Genomic DNA, 23,572 nt, shown 5'->3' with positions numbered 1-23,572 from the left:
ACCCCGCTTTATTTGCCATCCCTACTTGTAGCGTAGCTTTTGGGTAACTATTTTTCAACTACATCTCAAATGGTGGCTAAACGTTAATTAATGCCCATAAACTTACCAGTGCCATGCCATTGCAAAAACATCTGACTAATGCAAGCAAAAGCAATATTGGCCAAGATGTAACTTACAACTAACTTTCAATCCCAAAGAAAGATGAACATCAACAACAGTACATCCTGGTCCTGTCTCAACAAGACAGAGACCAAAAACAGAATATCCTCGAACCATCTTAACAACAAAAGAAAGAACGGAACACTCTGAAGACACAGCGAAAACCTAGTATGTTTTTGAACAGTCGTGTAACTCAGACAAAAATAAGATTTTTATTTGTTCCCAAGTGCCCGACTAATAGCGTAGAGTTCATCCTATTTGTTCAGTACTATCTCAATTTTTTATTGGAGTTGACTGTCACAATAAAAATTTCAAAACACAAATTTAGAGAACAAGAAAAAGGTTGACAGAGACGAGGGATGATGAGTCCGAGAAGCAATTCTTCAGCACAACCAGAACATCCACCCGCTACGTGATAAAAAGTTATTTTGTTCCAAAGTAGCTCAACACTTCAAGGAGAATGAAAAGCAGCGAAGGAGATGGAACCGCATTAGCTTTACGGTTTGTCTTACCACCAGTGCTGTTTTCTCAAATATATATACTAGTAGACAACGTATCACTGGAATTACGATAATGTACAATTCCCTATAAGTTACACAAACATGAGTAGGAAACTTGGCCTCAAGCAGGATTCACTAACCTCCCACAGTAACTGCTGATCACCATTGACCATTAAACGCAAGAACACCTTGCAAGGTCAAAAATTGATGCCCTACTACATATGGTTCACATAACCAAGGAAAATGGGAAAAAAAAGAAGTAAAGAATGGAAGAAAATTCTCTAGCTATGAAGCATTTTGGGAAGCCACTAATCTCTCCCCATGCTTGTAACAGCACTGTACATACTCCTCTCCACCAATACTCGTAAAATTCCAAAATCACCAACTAACCAAATTCTTGCTCTGGAACTTGGACAGATTAGCTTATCTGCACAAGCACATGCTCAAAGAGAGTTGATCATAACATGAGTCAAAATGGTATCATGAATCTTGAAATATTACGATCCATTTACAGCCATTTCAGGAGATGACTTTGGTTGTATCAATGGACAGTCTTCTTCATGCTTCCTACTATCTGGAGATTTGTGCAAGCTTTCAGAATTTTTTTTAGGAGAAGTTGCTTGTTTGTTGGCATGATTTTCAAAATCAGCATTACCATTATCAGAAAAACTCCCTTCCTCATCATGGTTAGCCTCAACAGATCTCTTGTTTTCATCAGATTGAGGGCTACCTGGTGCAGCACTCCCATTATCAGCAGGACTTTCTGTAGTTTTGGAGGGCAACACAGCTTGACTTAAGGTTGAGCATAAAGCAGCAAAAACACTGTCCCTTGATTTAGAACCCTTAGCAACACGTTGCAACCTTTTTGGCTCAGGGTCTTCTTTGGGAGCCACCTTCCGTTTCAACGGAAAAGAGTCTGCTCCATCTTCATCAGAATTATCTGACTGCTTCTTAGGTGGTGGCTTATAATCTTCATCGTTGTCGTCATCCCCAGAATCAACAACTCCCCCGGATCTTCAGTAACATATGAGAAGTCATCATATGTCACTTAATTTAGCAAATACACATTCTAAAAATCACAAAATACCTATCAGATGTGTAGGTCGGAGCAGATCCATTCGGCACCGCCAGTTGAGACTTCACTCTGCTTGCATTCACCACAGAGGCTGATGCAGAATCTTCCTCATCACTGACAGATTGCTTGTTCAGTGGTTATCAAAATAAAAACAATTCTACAAAATAATAGGTAAAGGGATACCTCTCTTCGTTGAAATAATCTTCTTCTTCTTTCTCTAAACTACGCTCATCAACTCGTTTCCTCGGGTCTAATAAATTTCCAACACTTCTCATCCCCGAATCCTCTAGGGACTGCAATAACACAAAACAGCCATAATAAGCTCAAGTATCCAACAAGAACACATGACAGTAACAGGCATAACTATGCAGATACCTGCTCATATTTAACTTTCAGAGAGTTGATGGATGAGAATTTTTCAAACTTGACCAACTCATCCCAAAATGAGTCCACTAAATACTTGAGCAATATTTTTAAGTTGTCCTGCATAGTATCACATCAAGACCAAGAATGCATGAACAAACAAATATAAAGGAGGACAGAGAGAGCAGGGAGGCAACAGCCTGACCCAGTGAAGGAAGGTATGTGTACCTTACGGATGTACTCAAAAAGCTCTAGAACAGCCGAGTTCAGAAGATTATAGCGATCTCCATTAGCAACAAAAGCATTAACAATTGGTTTTAAAAGATTCTGCTCGGCGATATGATTCATCAAATACTCATCCTGCAGAATACACCCAGTATTTAAAAAAATATTTATACATATACAGAAGCATAACTCACTGGGTATGTTGTTGTTGTATACAGAAGCATAACTCCTAAAGATGTCTTCACGGAAGGAAATGCAAATATTAAGACCCCTAGAACTCAGCTATCTTATAGAAAAACATTGGTCACTGATATGTAATAGCAATGACAACTTTGATGCAAGAATCTTCTACATAGACAGATTTTTCTTTTTTCTTTTTTAGAAGAGGACATTCTATCTCATTGTATCACATTCTGTTATGCGAGATTAGAAAATCACCATCAATACCTTGGTCTAGGTCCGAGATAATTCTTTGTTCCATAGCCCCAGGGCTATTTAAAAATAGCCAATTAAGAAGTTTTAGATGTACTAGCACTTGCATTTCTTGTTCTATGTCCACTGGATTGGATCGAACTAGTTAATTTGGCAGGAAGATAATGGCATAAAAGAAGCATTCCTTTTGGAAAGAGTAAAGAGTTACTAAACAGGTCCATCCAGAGCACATCTAATAGTTTTATCCTCTAGAACCAAGAAAATGACCATTCTCTACAAACCCTATATTACATAAATCCAGATCCTGCATATGTTGATGATTCACGCTAATCCATTTCACCTCAATGGGACAGCATATAAAAGTTAATACACTTAAAGAGTCCCTCAAGCTAAAATTGAGCTAGGAATTCCATCTACCAAGCTGTCTTTTTGACTATTTAAATGAAAAAGATTGAAGGGCTTGTCATCGAACAGAAAATACCACATTCTATTTGGAGATGCTTTTGCGTTAATTTGCTATAAACCGATAATCCTTAGGCACATCCATACTTAACAACATAAAACACACTTCGAAAGTGTTAGAATAGGAATAGGATAGGTATATTGAATCTTACTTGAATAGGGATTTAATAAAGTGTTTATAAGTAGGGGACTGAGTGTAACAATGTAGATACACAATTCAATAACATTTTTTCTTATATTTCTCACATGGTATTAGAGCAGGACCCATCTCATCCAATGTTAAGTCCCTATATTCAAAATTATCCATGCACCAAATATCCAGCCCCGGGCGTGAGGTGGGGTGTTGAAGAATAAAAAGAAATCCCACATTGGTGGTTAATGAGATGAGTGGTCTCCTTATAAGGCTTAGGCAATCCTCCTTCTCTTGGACTAGTTTCTGGGGTGTGAATAGGCCCAAGACGACAAGACCTAATTTTACATGGTTTGCAACAGTCCCTTCAAGCTTGGTTTGGGAAGTTCAACATGAGTTCAGAAGTTTGGCATGACCCGTAGTGGAGCTAACCACTCTATGTTTAATTATCATTCTACACTAAATTTGTGAATTTATTTGGTGGTTTACATTGACAATATCGTTATCACTGACAATGATCAAGATGATATCACTAATTTGAAGTAAGGCAGGCAAATGGACAGGATTTTGGCCGGTCCGGTCCGGTTCCGGTACTGGTTCAACCGGTAAGGAACTGGTCTTATAGGGTACCGAAACGAAACCCGATTTTTTATCAGGTTGATCCGGTTCGGTAAGAACCGGTTCCTTTTCGGTTGATCCAATTCAACGGTCACTTCCATTTATTTTTTTATTTTTTTAAGTTGAACGTTAATTTATAGCTGTTGGGCCCGTTTAGCCGTTGGGTTAGGGCCCAAAACGGCTCAAAACAGCCCCCCACCCCTCTCTAACCCTTCAACACTATAAATATACCCATATTCTTTTATTTAAATCACAAATTATTTCATTAACATCTTACAAAATCTCTCAATTTTCAATCTCTCATAAATTCATAATTATTATTTTGTGATATTGACTTAGAGTTCGGATTTGGAGATTTATTTGAAGTAAATCGGAAGCTTCAATTGACATCTCTCAATTCCGGCTTTGGTTATATGTCTACTTTTACGTGGACGTTCGGTACATTCGTTCCAACTTTAATTTTTTATTTGTTTATTAATTAAGTTATTTTATTTTTTTTGTTATATTATCTTGCTTGTTTTTCATAATATTTAATTATTTTAAACTTGAACATGAATTTGGAAAGAAATAGTGGTAAAAGACCAATGTCGGAAAGAAAAAATAATAGGAGAAGAGGAAGTAGTTCTAATTCTAAAAATTTGCCACCTAGATTTAGATTTAATACTAATGATTATACTCATGTTGATGAAACTTCTTTTACATGAGAATTATACTCATGTTGATGAAACTTCTTTTACATGAGACTCACGACCTATTGAATTTAATTCCGAAAATAAAGTAGATCATGAGACTTTAAATAGATGTTTTACTAATTTTGAGAAAGAATTAGATGAGGAAGTAGAAATAAATGAGGAAGATGATGAGACCCCTACCCCTACTAGTCCGGCTACCGAATTACCGGAACAAGATGAAATCCCCTCTTTACCTACTTTTTCAAAGACCGTTGTACGTGTTAAAAGATGTTTAGTATGAAAATTTTTGGTACAAAATGAGGAAAAAACTACTGTTACTTGCACGAAATGTAAATTGACCATGAAACATGTAACTACGGGTACACAAGGGGGAACGGGACGACTAAGAACACATTTGATAAAGTGTAATAAAGAATTTGCTTGCCTAGATGATATAGAAAGGGCTAATAGAAATGGAATACCCATACCTAAAAATTCTATGGGAGTTGGAGGTTCTAATATGGTTCAAAGTGTATTAAATATGACCAACCCGGCTAGCCGAAGCACACACCACACATATAGTAAAGAAAAAGATCGTAGAGAATTAGCTAAAATGGTTGCTGTTTGTGGTTTGCCTTTTTCATTTCCTTCCCATCCTAGTTTTGTTCATTATATTCGGGAATTGTATAACCCAAATTATGAAGGTATTCCAAGAAGTATAATTAAAAGTGATCTTTTTAAATATCAAAAAGAATATTGTCATTTTCTTCGTTGTTTATTTGTTTATTATGATGGTAGAATATCTATTACTTCTGATATGGGACGTAGTCCTAATGGTAATGATTATTTTACAATTACTGTCCATTGGATTGACCATGAATGGAACATGCAAAAACGAATATTAGGGTATAAATATGTTGAAGAAACTAAAACCGGTTCTTATATAGCAACAAAAATAAGCTCTAATTTACAATTTTATGGAATATGTGATAAAATAATGAGTGTCACTTTAGATAATGCTTCTAATAATTTAAAAGCAATTGATTATTTAAAATGTAGACTTTGTTCAATTGATAATGATTCTTTCATATTAAATGTGCCGCACATGTGTATAATTTGATAGTAAAAGATGGTATTTCTCAATTTGGAATTTCTTGTGAAAAAATTAGACTTGCTTGTAATTGGATTTTTAAAGCTAAAGTAAAAGCTATAATTACAGAATTTAAAAATAGTTGTAAACAATGTGGACTTGCATATAGAAAAGTTCCAAAAAAAATATGCACTAGATGGAATTCTTTATTTGAAATGCTTGAAGTTGCTTATATTTATCAAGAGCCAGTACAATTAGTTTTTAATGCTCATAATGCGAACCCGAGTTTAAGAATTGGCTATGAAGATTGGGAAAATACAAAAGAACTTATTGAATTTTTAAGTGTTTTTTATAAAGCAACAAATGTTGCTTCTGGTCAATATTATTCAACTATTTCTTTTGTTTTAGTAAATATTTGTGCTATTTCATCTGAATTTGCAAAATTTTGAGGAAAAGATCGATTTGAAGATTCACTTACTTTTATGATTGAAAAATTCAAAAAATATTTTTTCCCTATTTCTCAAATCTATTTGACTGCTACTACTTTCAACCCAAATTACAAATTAAAAGGTGTTGAAAGAATAGTTGAAAAGATTTATGCAAATTTAGAAATTAAAGATGATAAAACTCCTAGTGTTGAAGATTGTAAAAGTAGCATATATACAAAAGCTAGAGAGTTATATAATACATATAAAGCCATGGAAAAATATTCCAATAGTTGAACCTCCATCTTGTAGGCCTAAAAGTGATGATACGAATGATTGGATGGATGGTTATCTTGAGCTTGAATCCTCTACTAATAATGATTTTGATTTATGTTTCAATCAGGCACGGGAAAAGATTAGGCATGAAGGAGGACAACTTCAAGCTCAAATATTAGTATGGTGGAAGAATCGTGAAAATCAATTTTCGACCCTTGCTAGGGTTGTTCGAGATGTGATAGCGATTCAAGCATCATCGGTCGCTTTGGAGCAAGCCTTTAGTGCGGCGAGATTTATGATTGGAGATCATCGATATTCATTAGCAAAGGATAGTGTGTTCTCTCTAACAACTTGAGCTTTTAAATGAGATGATCGCACAATTCAACATGATATCAGAACAGGCAGACCTGGGATCGAATCTCACCGCCACCCATATCAAAAAGAATTTTCACGTGCTTGACCCATGAAAAAAATCAAGTCTGCACGTGAGGGGGCGTGTTGATAATATAATTAATTAGTTAAAGTGTGTTCTCTCTAACAATTTAAGCTTTTAGATGAGATGGTCACACACTTCAACAAATCCAAATGCTAAACTCTTGTCATGACAGGGAGAGCCACTCAATGATCCTTGAAGGCCTAGGCGGCTAGTTAAAAAGTTGAATTATCTCATAGTAACTAAACCTGGCATCTCGTTTCTTGTGATTGTTGTAAGTCGATTTATTACTTCCCCCTATGATAGTCATTGGGTGCAGTTGTTCATATTCTACAATATATAAAGTCAGCTCCAGGTAAAGGACTACTCTTTGAGGATTGAGGCCATGAACATAAAATTGGATATACAAATATTGATTGGGTAAGATCACCCTCGAATACGCGTTCTACATTCGGATATTGTGTTTTAGTAAGAGGTAATTTAGTATCCTAGAGGAGTAAGAAACAAGGTGTGGTTGCTCGATCCAATAAAGAAGCAAAATATCGAGACAATGGTTGTAGCAACTTGTGAGCTAGTGTGCATCAAACAATTGCTGAGAGAACCAAAATTTGGAGAAATTGGTTAGATGCAACTTGTGTGTGATAATCAAGCAACCCTTCATATCGCATCAAATACATGAAATTGAGATAACTCAACACATGAGATTGATTATTACTTTGTAAGCGAAAAGATGCTCTGTCACAAAATTTGTGAATTCGAGTGATCAACTTGCAGATATCTTCACCATGTCCCTCACCACCCTCGTATTGATCACACATATAACAAGCTTGGTACATATGACTTGTACGCCCAAATTTTACGGAGTGTTAGAATAGGACTAGTATATATGATCTTTCTTGGAAAAGGATTGTAATATAATGTCTATAAATAGGGTTTCAATGTAATAATGCAGAATAATATTTTTCTTCTATATTTTTCACAGAAAGGGTGGACAATTATCTAGGGCAGCAAGTGTTGCAGTGGAACTGATTGCAAAAAGGGGATATAAGCCAATTTAAAACTAGATCATTCAGAGGTATTTGGAAAAGGGTACTCTAGCTTGTAGGGTTCTTTTTTGTTTATCTTGTTCACATGTTTCCTCCTTTAGGCCTATAGAATCACTATTTACCTTATATATAAGAATTTGAAAAAAATATTGAACTAAGGATCCAACCAGTACAATCATCATTGGGCAAGCCGATTTTGCATCCAAGGACATAAATACAAGACAACGAAATAGTACTCCCTCCGTTTCAAAAAGAGTGACCTGGTTTGACTTGGCATGGAGTTTTAGAAAATAAAGAAGACTTTTGAATCTTGTGGTCCTAAATTAAAGTTATGTCAAATGTACTAAATTGCCCTTCAATCTTGTGGGTTTAAACATGCCACGTGAAAAGCTGAAATTAAAATGTTACCAAAAAAGGAAAGAGGTCAGTCTTTTTTAAATAGACTAAAAAGGAAAGGAGGTTATTCTTTTTTAAACGAAGGGAGTAACACATATGAGGAACATAACAGGTGCAAGACATGCTTCTTACAAAAGAGGATTGACCAGATTAGTCAACAAAAGCCAAAGTATCTTGAGATCATGGCAGAGACAAAGTGGTCATTATGAAGGACAAATTAATCAAAACTTGATGCAGTTCAATCACATTGACAAATGATCCTCTTGGTTAATAGAAGTCAACAACTCACATTGCGGGAAATAAGAGTTCTCACGAATCTAACAGCAGCAACTACTAGGTACTTTTCTCTTCTTCGTGTCAACAACAGAACTTTATCTACCACATTATTAAGAAGAAAGCTGCACCTGCAACCCAGAAAAGAAACCACATTATACCAAAGGGTTGAAATAGGGCTTTGGTACCAAACAAATTGCATGCAGAGATGAGAAACTTACTTTATTCTATAAGGATGGTGCACGGCACAAAAACATAAGAGATCACATATATTTAGAAGTATTTCAGGCTTCACACAACTTTGCTTCACATTTCCTCCATCAGTGTTTGCAGACTCACTGACTGATAGTGAATCCCCATTTGGAGGGCAGGATAATGTTATAGTTTGAACCAATCCGGTTAGGTGCTTCTCATAAAAAATTTCAACAATAGTGTCCCTCTGCAACAAATTGAAAATGTTAGAAAGTAAGATAAATGAAAAGAAAATTGAGAGAAATCTTGCTTATTTCCTCAAGCATTGGGGTTTAAAAGGCTAAAGTGTACATATTCTAAATAGGGAAAATAGAATCAAAATAAATAATTACATGAGTAAATCAAGCTATAGTATATGTACAAGATCCAAAAATATCCTCAAGACACTTGCACTCTCCCTCAAGTTGGTGCATATAAATTGTTAAAATATTAATGTATAGAGTGTTCCACATGGAAAAGAATTGTAATGTATTGTTTATAAATAGGGATTAGTGTAATTATGTAGTTTATGCATCTTAATATTTTTCCCTTCTTTTACATCTCACTTGGTATCAAAGCAACCATGAGAAACATCCAGGATATAGAAGTCAGTTGTCACGCCTTCTTTTCGGTGACTTTCAGATCTGATAAGCATTACCATTCTTTCTGCCAATATTTTGTGAGAACTAACAGCACCACAAGGTCCAACAACCTCTGGCAACCAAATCCAACTGATAACTTTTGGATTAACCCTCATGCTAAGGAGGGTTCCCATGTCAATATCAAATCCTTAAGACTGCTACAAAAGATCATGGAAACCAAGCTTTAGGGATGAGAAGAAACGTGCAGCTACCAAAAATGTGAACCAAAAACATCTCCATGTTTCTATTTCATGGAGCTAGACAGAACACTGAGCTGCTGGAGACATGAACGAAATGTTTCCACAAATACAAATCATGGAGAAGATTTTGGTTGAAGCCTCAGGAAACATCTCCAAGTTACAAACATGGAAATGCATTGGGGGAGAAGATGGCCAAACACCTAGACATTCGAGCTTGGATTCTATAGGTTTTGAATACATTTGAAGCTTACTCTACGGTTATCATGGGTAAAGTGATGTAGGAATTTTTTTTTTCTTTGAGAAGGTAAAGTGATGTAATAATTTGCCTAGTATAAATACCCCCACTTTCCCTTTTTTGTAGGGCTAGACTTTGATGAGTGATGAGATATTCTCTTGGAGCGTAGAACACTCTTGTTAGCTTAGTTCTCTTCTACAGTTACACCATAGCTAGGTGACTCATGTATAGGGGTGTCAAATGGGCGGGTTGGGTTGAAATTTGAGATATTAAAATGGGTTGAAAAGAAAATTGGGTTGGGTCATGACCCGCCCAAATTTGTTTTGGGTCAAATGGGTAGGGCTCAAATGAGCTAAAAATCGGGTAGGGTCATGACCCGCCCAATTTGACCCACTTAATCTCAATAATTTTAACATATTGTTATTTAACTTCTATAACCATAATTTGAATTTCAACTCAAGAAAATAATAATAAAAAGATATAAATTGAAAGATAAATCCTAGAAGATATAAAATAGATAGTAATTTATACCTTCAATATAGGAACATACATCAACGCAAATAAAGTCTTAAAACGGGTTGAAACTGGAGATTAAATTGGGCTCAATTAAAGATTCTTTTAAAATGGGTTAAAGCTTGAATGAGTTGAGATTGAACTCAATTCTAATTATCTTGAGCCCAACCCATAAATTTTCAGATGGGTTGGGCGGGTTACCATTATTTGAGCTCATTTTTGACACCACTATTCATGTATTACATCTTTCTTTGACAAGGGATTCATGTATTATTTGTCTTCCTCTTTTCAGTGAATTGTTTCTTTAATTGAATCTTATCCTAATTAGTCTCAAGTTCTCTTTTGATTGTTCTTGAAGTTAATTGTTTGCTACAACAACTACATACTCGGGGTAGTCCTACAAAGTGGGGTCTTGGGAGGGTAGAGTGTAAGCCGACATTACCTCTACCCCAAGGGTAGAGAGCTAGTTTCCAATAGACCCTTGGCTCAAGAAAAATAGTCCAAAGCAGCTCAGGAAAAGGAATAATGGAAGTATAAGAAACAACTTATAGTAACACTATTAAGTAATACAACAAAAAATAATACAATAGTCGAAGTATAAGAAACAACAAATAGTAACACAATTCGAAGGACAAGAAACTACAAGAGTAATACTACAACTACTAGTAGGGACATACATCAGGACAATGCTTTCCCACCTACTAACTTTCTACCTTAATTTGTGTCCTCCACGACCTCAATCTAAGGTCATTTCCTGAGCAAGCTAAAATTTAAATTGATGTAAATTGTTTGTATTTTAATTATTTGATTCATCCATTCTTTGCTAGCAATCTTGGGTAGTGATTATTGCTAACTATCAATGTCTTCAACTAGTTTTTTTCTTATTTTTTAAAATAGGTGTCTTCAACTAGTTCTTAGTAGGGTCCTTGATAGTTCTAGCCTTAATCTCTATTCTACTTATATCTTATTCTTTTCCATCAATCTTTAATAGTATTCTTAGGGTGGGTTATTCCATATATAGCCCGTTAGCTGAATCTTCATGAGTTGAGAGTTATCACCCAGTCAACATCTCTAGCAGCATGCCCCACACGCACTGCTAGAGTTTAGGGCTTCGGTCGGTGCGTTTGTTACACACGCCGGCGCGTGTGAGAGATTCTGACTAGATGCCAACCACTTCCGAACACTTTCCATGGCAGCAACAGCTTTTCCAACAGTTTTTAGCAATTCCAGCAATCTATTTTTGCTGAAATTCTATATTAGGTCACCTTAAGCTGCTAGTTGCTTACATCCTCTCTATCAGGTTTGTATTATGGATCTCGACACACTTTTTACAACTCTATCAGTATACTCATATCTTCTTTAGCATTTTGTTGGCAACTATTTGCTTAGAACTCTCTTCAATCCAACAATGTCTCTCAAATTTGATGCTTCTAGGTCCAAAAATATTGGAGTTGGAATGAAGTCAGATAATTACTTCAGAACCCTTAATAGAAAGTCCTGAATATCTAACTTGGGTTTTATCAGTTGAGTTGTGGGGCAAAGGTCAAGTTGTTCAAGATCACTTAATCATAGGCTAGTGAAGTACATAAAACGGCCCCAACATAGCAAGAGGAAGTTAACGCTCAACTATGTAGTCTCTTATGGTGATATATTTCCAAATTGATGTCCTTGTTTCATCCATTCTAGATATGTTATTCAATTTGGGAATAGGTTCGCACTTCATATACTAATGAGTTGTTTCTTTCTTCAAACTTGAGGTAAGCCTCCTTTCTCATTCTTTTTTCTTGTTCTTCTTCTTATTCTATCTTCTTCTACGATGCTTTTCTACTTGGATATTATTGCTTCTTTTTTGTTCTTTTTCTTATTGATGTTGCTCCTGCAGCTGCATCTTCTTCTCCGACTACCACCATTGATGAAGGGTCTTTTTAAAAGAATTTAGTTTCCTGTCAGTTTGTTTGATAGTAAAAAAATCAGTTTATTTAATATTTCTTCAATAGTATTTATATAACTACTTTTGCTGTTTGTTTAAGTTTGATTGGTAGTAAAAATCAGTTTATTTAATACTCCCTCTATTTAGAAAAAAAATAAATTAATACTCCCTCTAGTCCTTATTAAGTGAATTGTTGAGAGTATGGCACAACCCTTAAGAAAAACATTTAAGGAAAAAAATTGAAGGTTACTTTCCACTATTACTCTTTTGATTGAAATATTTTCTATTATTTCTTTCACTGTTTATGTTTCAGATTTAATTTTGAGGCTCTAAATAATTTGATTTCGATTTAGCCCCTCGTATGGAAAATTATTTAGCTACTTGTTAGATTGAAATATTTTCTAATAGTGATGGACCCCTAACCCTTTATCAATTGAACCCTTAAACTCAATAAAACACCATATATTGAACCCCTCTGACTGTTGACTAAGCTTACGTGGCATTAAGATGACTGAATTGGTAAGAGTGTGTGATTACACGCCTCAACAAGCGAGTGATATCACATTTAAATTTTTTTTTAAAATTAAAAAATAAGAAATTGTTTTCTTCATTGTTGAGTGTGCTCGCCGACAGTAGAGTGAGAGAGAGAAGTTGGGCTGGTCCCTTTTTTGCCAGAACGGAGGCGGTGAGGGGGTGTTGGTGGCATCCTGGTACGCCAGAGAAGATGGAGAGAAGGGGTCCATAGTGGTTCACAGGGGCTGGTGGTTTGGAGAAACGAAGACTGTAGACAGGAGATGAGGCGAGTAAGGGTGCGAGGAGTTGGTCACGTAGGCAAAGAGGTTTGCCGGTCGGAGCTAGTGGTGCGGCAGGTTAGGGCTGCTGGTTTTGTGAAGGTCGGGGAATGAGGAAAGGAAAATGGCGAGGGTGTGCGGTGGAGGTGGAGATGGTGAGGAAGAGAGTATAGGTGGTGGCGGCAGCGGCTTTCTTTGCTGGTGGCAACGACTATTTCACGATGGGAATGGGAAGAGGAGAAGAGGAGGAAGACGACAATGCTTAGGTTATCAACCGTGTGGAGTTAAAATATTATTTTATTTAATTAAAAATGTTGAGTTAAAAGATTATTTAACCTATTATTTAAATTTTTAATTAATAATTTTTAAAAATAGTTAATGAATATAATTATGACATGTTATTTATTTAAATGACGTGGATTTGACATGTCATCTATTTAAGAGAGAGTGAACTACACGGTAGGAGGGGTTTAAAAATCTTCTTTTGACTGAGTTTAAGAGTTCAATTGGTAAAGGATTAAGTAGAAGGGTCCATAATACAGACTCCTACAAGTATAAGGGTCCATTAGATCATTTCGCCTTTTATTTATTTGTGCAAAGTTACTCGAAATTTTTGAAAGATTATTCTTCACTTCAATGAGGCAAGCACTTTGCTTCTCGCATTAAGCGAATCAGACCTTTGTTGCTTTTTTTCCGCTTCGTGCTTCCAAAAACACTGCTTAGAACAAGAAAGAGTGTAACAGAGAAGCACAAGACAAAAATTCAAGAAGGTTGAGAGTCATGAGGTCTTAGGTTCAAATTTTAATGGTGGTAAGAAACTACCCAATTTCTTCCAATATGTTTAAGCCTTAGTGAACAGAATTAACCTAGTTATTGTGTTGGTGGAAGATAAAAGATACCCTGTGAAATTAGTCGAGGTGCATGGAAGTTGGCCTGGGCACCGCGGTTATTAAAAAAGTACTAGAAGAAGACCAGGTATTGAAAGGTCAAAACTTCATTAGGGTTTGAATCCTAATGAGAGGTCCATTAGAGATCAAAACTTGTTGAAGGAGTCATTCAAAATCAAAGAAGAGGAAGAAAAAGATGATGAGGATAAACTGTAATAACCAGATAACAAAAAGCTATATTCTACATATTTCCCTTTTTGTCTTCTTTTATATAGGTAGGGTAAGCTTTATTGTTAGCACGTTTGCACTAAGAAAGTGCAAAGCCTTATTCATCTTTTAAAGTCAAATAGAAAGAACAGAGAGTTTCCTGTTCCGAAAAGCTTGTGCCTTACTATACGAATCACATGCTTCTTTGAAGTTGCTTCGCTTACCCACGTCTGTGTCACATCACTTCCTCGCATTAAGCGGCAAAATGATCACTTAATTTTATTTCCCTTCCCTTCCCTTCCCTCCCCTACATCCTGACCAAGCTGTAGACATAATACAAGTTGAATGCAACACAGCTTTCTCACCTATCCAGGTTAGTTATTAAGCTTGGAAATAACTAATAAGGAACCAAAGTTAATACATAGAAGAAAAAGGAGGTTGTACAAGTACGTGCTTAGAACTAGAACCTTCAGTCAACTTTTAACTCCCCTAGTACAAACAAGTTTAAGGGGAGCCACACCCTTTGATACAAACAAAAATTATCAATCATTGGGGAACCATAAAGTTACTGACAAGGCACCTGTAATCCTGACGCATATGAATCTAATAGACTGCGAAGAATATCATTAAACTGGCAGTGCATGTCATCACCAAAATCTGTTAGCATACCTCTGACCTGAAAATTCAAAACAAAGCCATTATTCACTGCTTCCATTATGTAGAAAGCACTCCATAGCCACAAGTCCTGAAACAATCTGCTAAAAATAAACACAGCAGACTGACAAAAATAGAAATAAGAACTAGAAAAGAAACTGAACAAGTGTAGTTGCCAAGAAAATAAATACTACACAAAGAAACAAATAGTAGCGTCCTAGTTTAGAAAGATCATGAGTTTCTTAACCTTGAAATATTATGATGAGGGTGTCTGATCTTTCAATATAATGATTTGTTGATACATGTCATGCTGAATTTTACTTAATATAATGGAAGTTCAATTGAGCGGAGTAAACTATCATATTAATCAAACTCGTAGGACTGAGAGGGATACCCAAAAAGTAATGGCAGGAAATGTAGCCAGCAGAAGAAACAAACGACATGCAGAACACTACAAAAAAAGAGAAGGAAAGGAGAGACCACCCACCAGCTATCCTAAACAACGGAAAAGAAGAGGTTAAGAGTAGGAGGAGCAAAGGTGCACTACAGGAAACCAACAACCCTGACAAATTGATCAACCAATCAACTTTTGGGGCTGATTTTACGAGTCCTCTATATCTATTACACATTATTCAGGTTTTTATCAAATACCAAATATATATTTTTCAAGAAAAGAAGGGTTTTTTGCATACCACACTTATCTCTGCACACATCAGTAGTTTAATTGCAACTAGTATTGCCTAAATGAATCCTTTTCTTCCATTACATTGCCACTCCTACAGACCGATGCATCAATACGTCTATGCAGAGCACGGATAAACCATTTCAGGCAACCTTCTCTTAATTTAGCCTCAATTTGTGCTACTTTCAAACTTCGTCAAATTTGGTCATTCTAAGCCCTGTCAAATCTTGCACAACACACCTATTCTAACACACATTTCCACAATATTCATCTTGGAGACATGTTGAGCCTCTTCTCTTCTATATAAAGTTGCTAGTCACTAACTCATTATACAGAATTTCCAATTCACCTTATTTAAGTATCTTTTAATCAATTAACACTCTTGTAGCACCCTTTGCTTGTTGTGCAGTGACAGTACCAATATCCACTAATCATTGTTTCCAGATACCGTTGCCGTTGATATCTCTTCTAATTCGTCGATACAATTTTAGTTATCTTTATATAATGTGTTGCATCTTCATCTAATATCATGTTATATAGCGAAGCATAGAACGAACATCCAGAGTAAAAGTAAATTTATATGGCGGAGATAAGTATTACTCCATAGTATTTTTGTGTAAGCTTTGGGATAAAAGGGGTTGCTTTAATTGCTCATTGTAATAAGTAATAACTATACTTTGAAAAATCTAAATTTGACCACTAGTATTCCAATACATCTGGAAAATGGTTACTTATAACTTTTGTTTTTTGATAGCCAAGAAATCCGTGTGTGACCCGCCCTTTGGACCAATCACAGCCTTCTATACTCGATGGATAATGGGCCCGCCCCTCTACCCTTCTCCACTTAAATATCGGGCTTCGCTTTGCATGGTGAAATCTAAAGTTTTTAACTAGTATTCCAATAAATCTAGAGAATGGTTACATTGACCCTATGCAGGCAATTTAGCAAGGGTCAGTTTTAGTTAAGTGAAAATGCTCTCAGGCACATTACCCAAAAACTCTCTCTCCTACTTTCTAGGAGAGAGAGAGAGAACCCTCTTTTCCGGTAGTTCACCTGAGATCTACCATTTTCATCCGAAAGGTACCTTTTCTTTCTTGTATTCTCCACTCTTTTTTGCAGCTATGGGGGAAAACAAAATATATTTTTATGCTGGTTTCAAATCCTTCGACATAACCAAATGGAATGCTGAGGATTCTGTTTGGTATGAGTGGGTGGAGAGAAGTCGAAGAATGATGAGAAGGACAACTATACGCAGCAAGGCAATGGACTGGATTTGCTCACTGCTTAGAGAAGCATCCACTGATAATAAGAAGAACATAAGGAGATGGAGGTTTGCAGACAGAAAGGAGGAATTTTTTTGTACTAGAAAACACAATGATTACGGGAGATACATGAGCATTATTGCTTTGAATGCTGGGGGAAGATCTGTAATCATCATTCCAGAACCCGTCTTAAATGCTGGATGGTACGATTTAGCATTTAAGATTGAAAACTTCATTAAATGCCACAAAGGACCGGTACCAACGATCCTATCAAGAGCTACAGATCCCAAATATCCTTATGCAAAGGCTGTGAGAGACGGCAAATGGCTTACTAAACGTCATAGAGAAACAGAGATGGCAAGTAAATCGGACAAGCAAGAGGATGGGCTATTGAGCAGGTGCCTTGTAGGACATTTGGAGAAGGCCAGCAAAGAATCACCTTCCTTATCCGAGATTAGAAGATGGCCATCATCTGAATGGAAGAAGACGTTTGGAGTCAACATTTATGAGCTATATGGCAATATGTTCCTCTTTGAATTTCCTAATAAATTCATGGCGGAACAAACCCTTCAAGGCCAGTGGAAATGGAAAAACCCAGTTTTCAACTTAGAATGGTGGAGTTCAACCCTAGGTTGTGAACCAATCTCCATAGAAGTTAAAAAGACATGGATCAAAATTATGGGAGTCCCTCTTCATCTTTGGTCACATCAAGTTTTTGCAGAAATAGGACAACTCTGTGGTGGATGGGTGGCTACTGAAGAAGGGACACAGTTAAAGAACCATATGAAGTGGGCAAGAATTTTGGTGGCCGATGATGGAAGAAATATACCAAAAGAAGTTTCAATTGTGCGTGATAGAAACAAGTTTTTTTTCCGATATGGGTAGAAAGCAAAGCAAGATTTGAAGTGTTGACGGAAAAAGCCTTGATTTTTACCGGAGAAGATGACAGTGTGATAAATCTGGATCATAATATGAACCAGAGGGTAATAAGGAGAAACCTCTGTGTCCCAGCTCAGAAATCCCTTATAAATAGGGATTCTAGTACAGAGACTCATGTGGGAAGAGAAAAGTTGTCAAAAGTGGTGGTACCCACTGAAGTATGTGACAACTACATAACCTTTTAATGAAGGATGATGCTTTTGGCCTCAATGAAAGGCCAGAATTTTTAAATGAAGGAACCAGTGGGCCTGACCCAGCAAGTTTGGTCTTTTTTAACAACATAACAATCTCAACGCAGCCCATCTTCAGAGAGGATTAGACTCTTAAAGATACAGAAAGCCACTTTTGTATGCAGCATAGAACAGGACAGTAACGTGAAGGAGATGTCGATAATCAGTTCAAGCGATGTTTTGGTAGATGCAGTCTTGCAAACCACAGATCCAAAGTCACAAATCCTGATTAGGGATGGGATGGAGAAGGGGGTAAAAGAAGTTGCATGCCATACACTTGAGCAGAGATTAGTGTCCTCCATTGAAAATGGGAGGTTGAAGAGGCTGAGCCATTGTGCACACAACAACAACATTTAACTACAGAAAAAAGAAAAAGAGATGTTTGTTTGGGTAAAACAAAATCTGATCAGACTGGGGAAATTACTGGGTGCCAACTTCCAAGGCCATGAACAAGAAGCTTTGGAACTTCTATAATAGGTGGACGTTTGCCAAACAAGCCAGACATCAGGATGCTGCAGTGGTTTGTAAGAAGACAAGGTTCAAAGGTTCTAAAGAATTGAAAAGTTAGTAGCATTTGATGTGAAATTCAAGAGTGGTGGGGGTAGAGAATAGGGGAGAAATTTCCTTACCATTTCATGATGCAATTCAAACTAGTATCATGGAATGTAAGGGGTTTGAATAATAGAGATAAGAGAAGGGTTATCAAGAATATTATGGGGGACTGGAAAGCTGACATCATTTGTCTACAAGAAACCAAATTTATCACTGAGTTGGTAAGGCAGATTTGGGGGGATAGGTGGGTCAAAATGGCATGTTTGGAGGCGAGTGGGACAAGAGGAGGGGCAATGATGTTGTGAGATAGTAGAATATGGAAGGGGGAGGTACTAGAGACAGGGACATATACTCTCACCTGTAGATTTTAATCACAATTGCAAGACTTTTCCTGCCACATTACAGGAGTTTATGCACCCAATTGCTATGTGGAAAGAAGACTAGTATGGGAAGAAATTGGCTCTATCGGAGGATTAATAGAAGGTCCATGGGAAATATGTGGGGATTTCAATGTGGCCAGATATGCTTCAGAAAAGAAATATTGTACTAGGAGAACAAGAGTTTTCTGATTTAATTGAAGATTTGAATCTAATCGATCTCCAATTGGAAAATGCTAAGTTCACTTGGTTTAAAGGGGATAACCATCAAATAGCTTCAAGAATTGATAAGATCCTGGTATCTCAAGAATAGGATAATGCTTTTTGTAATCTGAAACAGTTTACTACGCAAAGAATAATGTCAGATCACTCCCTAGTTACACTTCAAGGTGGTTCCTCGAAGAAGAACAAAAGTTATTTCAAATTTGAGAATTGGTGGTTAAGAACTAATGGTTTCACATATTGAATTAGAAAGTGGTGGGACTCATTCGATTACATTGGGAAACCTGACTACATCCTGGCATCTATATTAAAAGCTTTGAAACATAAATTGAAGGAATGGAATAGAAGTCAGCAAGGAAGTCTTGGCCAACGGAGAAAGAATTTTCTTGAAAAGTTGGTTGTTGTGGAAAATATTGCCACTGATAGAGCATTAACAGAAGATGAAGCAACAGAAAAGGCAACTTTACTTCTGAACCCGGAGGGTTTAATAAAAAATGAAGAAAATACTCGAGACAAAGGTCAAGATCTGTTTGGCTAAAGAAAGGGACAAGAATACCAAGTTCTTCCACAAAATGGCTAATGCATACAAGAGGTGTAACAACATAGATCAACTGTTTGTTCAGGGGAATATAGTCCAAGATCCAGAAAGGATTCAATAGGAAATAGTAGAGTTCTACCAGAAACTTTACTCGGAAGATGTTCAATGGAGACCTGGCAACAATTTCATAAACTGTCCAAGGCTAACAGGGGAGTAAATAGAGGACCTAGAAAGAAATTTTGATGAGGAAGAGGTTCTGAGAAGTTTAAAGCAATGTGCAAGTGGATAAGCACCAGGACCAGATGGCTTTACAATGGGGTTCTACATCAAATGCTGGGAAGTGGTCAAGGGTGATATCATGAAGACTTTTCAGCATTTCTATGACCAAGGGAGGTTTGAAAGAAGTTTTAATGCTACCTTCATAGCCTTGATTCCAAAGAAAAAGGGTGCTACAGAACTAAGGGACTTTAGGCCTATCAGTTTGATAGGCAACACCTATAAAATTCTCTCAAAAGTGCCACTGAAAGGCTAAAACCAGTGATGTCCAAATTTGTTAACTCACAACAATTAGCTTTTATTAAGGGGAGGCAGATCATGGATGTTGTTTTAATAGCTAATGAAGCAATAGATTCCAGGTCAAGTTTGAAAAAACCAGGCATTTTATGCAAATTATATATTGAGAACACATATGACCATGTCAACTGGGATTTTCTTATGGGTTTTGGTCTCAAATGGAGACAATGGATTAAATGCTGCATATCTTCCGTAAGCTTCTCAGTATTGATAAATGGCTGTCCAGCAAGGTTTTTTAGTTCACAAAGGGGCTTAAGGCAAGGTTATCCCCTATCACCTTTCCTTTTCCTCTAAGTCATAGAGGGGGGACTAAACAATATGATTATGAATACAAACAGAGAAGGATGGCTAAGAGGTTTTGAAGTAGCTAGAGCCGAAAGGGAAAGCCTAAGGATAACTCATTTACAAAATGCAGATGATAACCTGATATACTGTGATGCTGAAGAGAACCACCTTAAAATTTTGAGACTAATTCTGGTCTTGTTTGATGGAATGTCTGGACTTCATGTTAAAAAAGCTTCTTGTATCCCGTAAATGAAGTGCCAAATATGGGCAATTTGAAGTTAATTGTTGATGGTGAAGTGGGTGCTCTTCCAACTCCTGTTTTGGGTATGCCTTTAGGGGCCAAATCAAAGTCTTTGGAATTCTAGAATGGGGTGATCGAGAAGTGTGAGATGAAACTAGCAAGGTGGAAGTCTCAGTACCTCTCACTTAGAGGAAGACTGACTTTGATCAACTCTATGTTTGATGCACTTCCAACCTATGTTGCGCGGACTCTTCATTTTTGCAAGCAAACCCGTCTCGACGCGACACTAGTGCGGGCGCGGGTGCGTGTTGGATTTGGTCAATCCGATCCGGACACTTTGACCAGAGCCGAGAAAAAAATTTGGGGAAAAGGAGATCAGTTTCTGGTGACCTCTTCAGAGAGGAGGCGGAGCCATACGAAGCTTGAAAAAGTACAGAGAAGAAGAGAAGAAGAAAGAGGAGTTTTTTCTTGAAAAAGTATAGGAAGTACGACTTTTTTATCTTTTTTGAAAAAGTAGTCTTTTAACTTTTCTTGAAAAAGAAAACTAGAGACGAAGGGTTTCTCTAGATAAGTGTGCCCTTTTTTATTTATATAAAATAAATCATACTTTTAATGTTTATTATATTCTCTCTCTTCTTTAACAATTATACTCCTTTTATTTTGTATGTAATTATACCAAAATATGCAATTTGTTACTATATATATTTCATAAATATTTTTAGTAATATTTTATTATATATATATATCCACTTATTTTATTATACCAGATATATTATTATTGTTGTTATTGATATAATTTATTTTTAGAGGTACGCTAAAAATAATAAGCAATTATACCATGTATATATAATATTACACCTTATATTATATATACCAGGTAGAGGTGTTCACGGTTTGGATAAAAACTTATCCAAACCGAAAAATCGAACCAAACTGATAAAATAAAACCAATTTTATTTGGATTTGGTTTGGTTTGGTTTTAGATTTTTGAAAACCGATGGTATTTGGTTGGGTTATGGTTTTATTCGAAAAAACCAAAGAAGTAACCGAACCGATGAATTATATACATATAGTTTATTAATATACATACTTAATATATTGTTTTTATAAACTATTTTAAAGATCTTATACATATTTTGATTAAAAATTTCTTTATAATTTACTTATTGAAAGCAAAAATATCCAAGATGAAACATTTATCTTATTGATTTCATGTATATGAGTGTCTATAACAATTCTTTGTGGAACTGAAAATATTATTGTCTCTTCCTTCTAGGCCAATATAGTGAATTTTAAAGCTTTATTGATAGTAAATTTAGTGATCGAAAGTTCAGTAATTTAAGTCATTCTAACTATTTTTTTGTTTTGAATGGATTGCTTTTTTCACATTTTGAATGAATTGTTTCTTTTATTTTTGTGTATGGTTAATAACCGAATAACCGAACCAAACCAAACCGAAACCGATAACCACCAAACCGATAAATGTATATTATATTTGGTTTGGTTTTGATAATTTTAAAACCGATTAAGTTGGTTTGGTTTTGGTTTTGGTTTTAACCAGTAACCGATCCAAACCGACCCGTGAACACCCCTAATACCAGGTATACCAATTAGACGTATCCCCGCACCCGTATCCATACTCGGATTCGCACCCCCGAATCTTAAAATTTAAATTTTGCCGAATCCGAGAGTCGGATTCGCATCCGTCTCGGATACCCGCACCCGAGTCCGAGCAACTTAGCTTCCATCATATATGATGTCTTTATTTCCTATTCCTCCGGGTGTCATTAATAGGTTGGATAGAATCAAGAGAGTTTTTGTGGCAACGAAACAAGGAAAGGAAAGGGTACCACTTCGTCATATGGAAAAAAGTGATCAATGATAAGAGAGTTAGGGATTTAGGGATCAAGAACCTAAAGAATCAAAACAATGCTTTGAGAATGAAGTGACTTGGAGGTATTCCAACGATGACCAGAATTTATGGGGCTCAATCATAAAAGCAAAATATGAAGAAAGTGATAATTGGATGACAAAGGAAGTTACCCACTCCTTATGGTGTTAGTTTATGGAAATCCATCCGATCACTATGGGATGAATTCAAATCAAACACCAAGATTCAAGTGGTAGATGGCGCTAAAACTAGATTATGGAAGGAGGATTGGCATGAAGCAAGAAACATGGAGACACTTTTCCCATACATACACACTCTGGTTCTTCAAGAACATAGTGCAATTGAACTATGGACACCTCATGGGTGGAATATTATATTTATAAAACACCTCAATGATTGGGAAATTCGCAGAGTTATAGAATTATTCAGCGTCACTGAACAATTTAGTGGCTTGGAGATAGGGAAGGACAAATTACAGTGGTTGGGGAACTGTAAAGGGACTTTAAAAGTAAGTGCAGCATATAGGAAGTTGAACCACCCAATTATGCAGGCACCCAAATGGCCCTGGAAACACATTTGGAAGGCCAAGATCCCACACAAAGTAGCATGTTTTGTGTGGTTACTTGCTAAGGAAGTTGTGTTGACACAGGAGAATTTGATGAAGTGGGGGATTACACTGTACTCTAGATTTTTTTTTGTGGGGAAACTGCAAAAACAGTCAATCACTTGTTCATCCAGTGCAAGGTCACTGGCCAATTGTGGAGTCTATTCCTAAGGCTCAAAAACATCTCATGGGTCATGCCTAGTAGAATTGAATTGCAGAGGCCTTATACAGTTGGGAAGAAGCAGCAGGATCACAGGCAAAGAACAAAAGCAACTGGAGAATCATTCCTGCTACTAATTGGTGGACTATCTG

At 36.4% G+C, this 23,572-nt stretch overlaps 1 protein-coding gene across 1 annotated transcript in view; it reads right to left on the bottom strand.

Moving 5' to 3' along the window:
• Positions 1-704: 704 nt before the first annotated feature.
• LOC125829072 (uncharacterized) overlaps positions 705-23,572 on the bottom strand; it is a 56,210-nt gene continuing 33,342 nt past the window's right edge. The window contains exons 18-25 of the mRNA XM_049508346.1: positions 14,790-14,885; positions 8,796-9,013; positions 8,591-8,705; positions 2,326-2,457; positions 2,110-2,217; positions 1,918-2,027; positions 1,747-1,848; positions 705-1,673 (exon numbers count right to left, since the gene is read on the bottom strand). Coding sequence (XP_049364303.1) covers positions 1,157-1,673; positions 1,747-1,848; positions 1,918-2,027; positions 2,110-2,217; positions 2,326-2,457; positions 8,591-8,705; positions 8,796-9,013; positions 14,790-14,885 — 1,398 coding nt within the window. The 3' untranslated portion in view covers positions 705-1,156. The remainder of the gene's footprint in view (positions 1,674-1,746; positions 1,849-1,917; positions 2,028-2,109; positions 2,218-2,325; positions 2,458-8,590; positions 8,706-8,795; positions 9,014-14,789; positions 14,886-23,572) is intronic.

This window comes from Solanum verrucosum, unplaced genomic scaffold, assembly GCF_900185275.1.
Source record: "Solanum verrucosum unplaced genomic scaffold, falcon-dt-bn FXZP01000007.1, whole genome shotgun sequence".
NCBI lineage: Eukaryota > Viridiplantae > Streptophyta > Magnoliopsida > Solanales > Solanaceae > Solanum > Solanum verrucosum.
The sequence above is the reverse complement of the archived record's forward strand: the minus strand, read 5'-3'. Positions and strand labels throughout refer to the sequence as shown.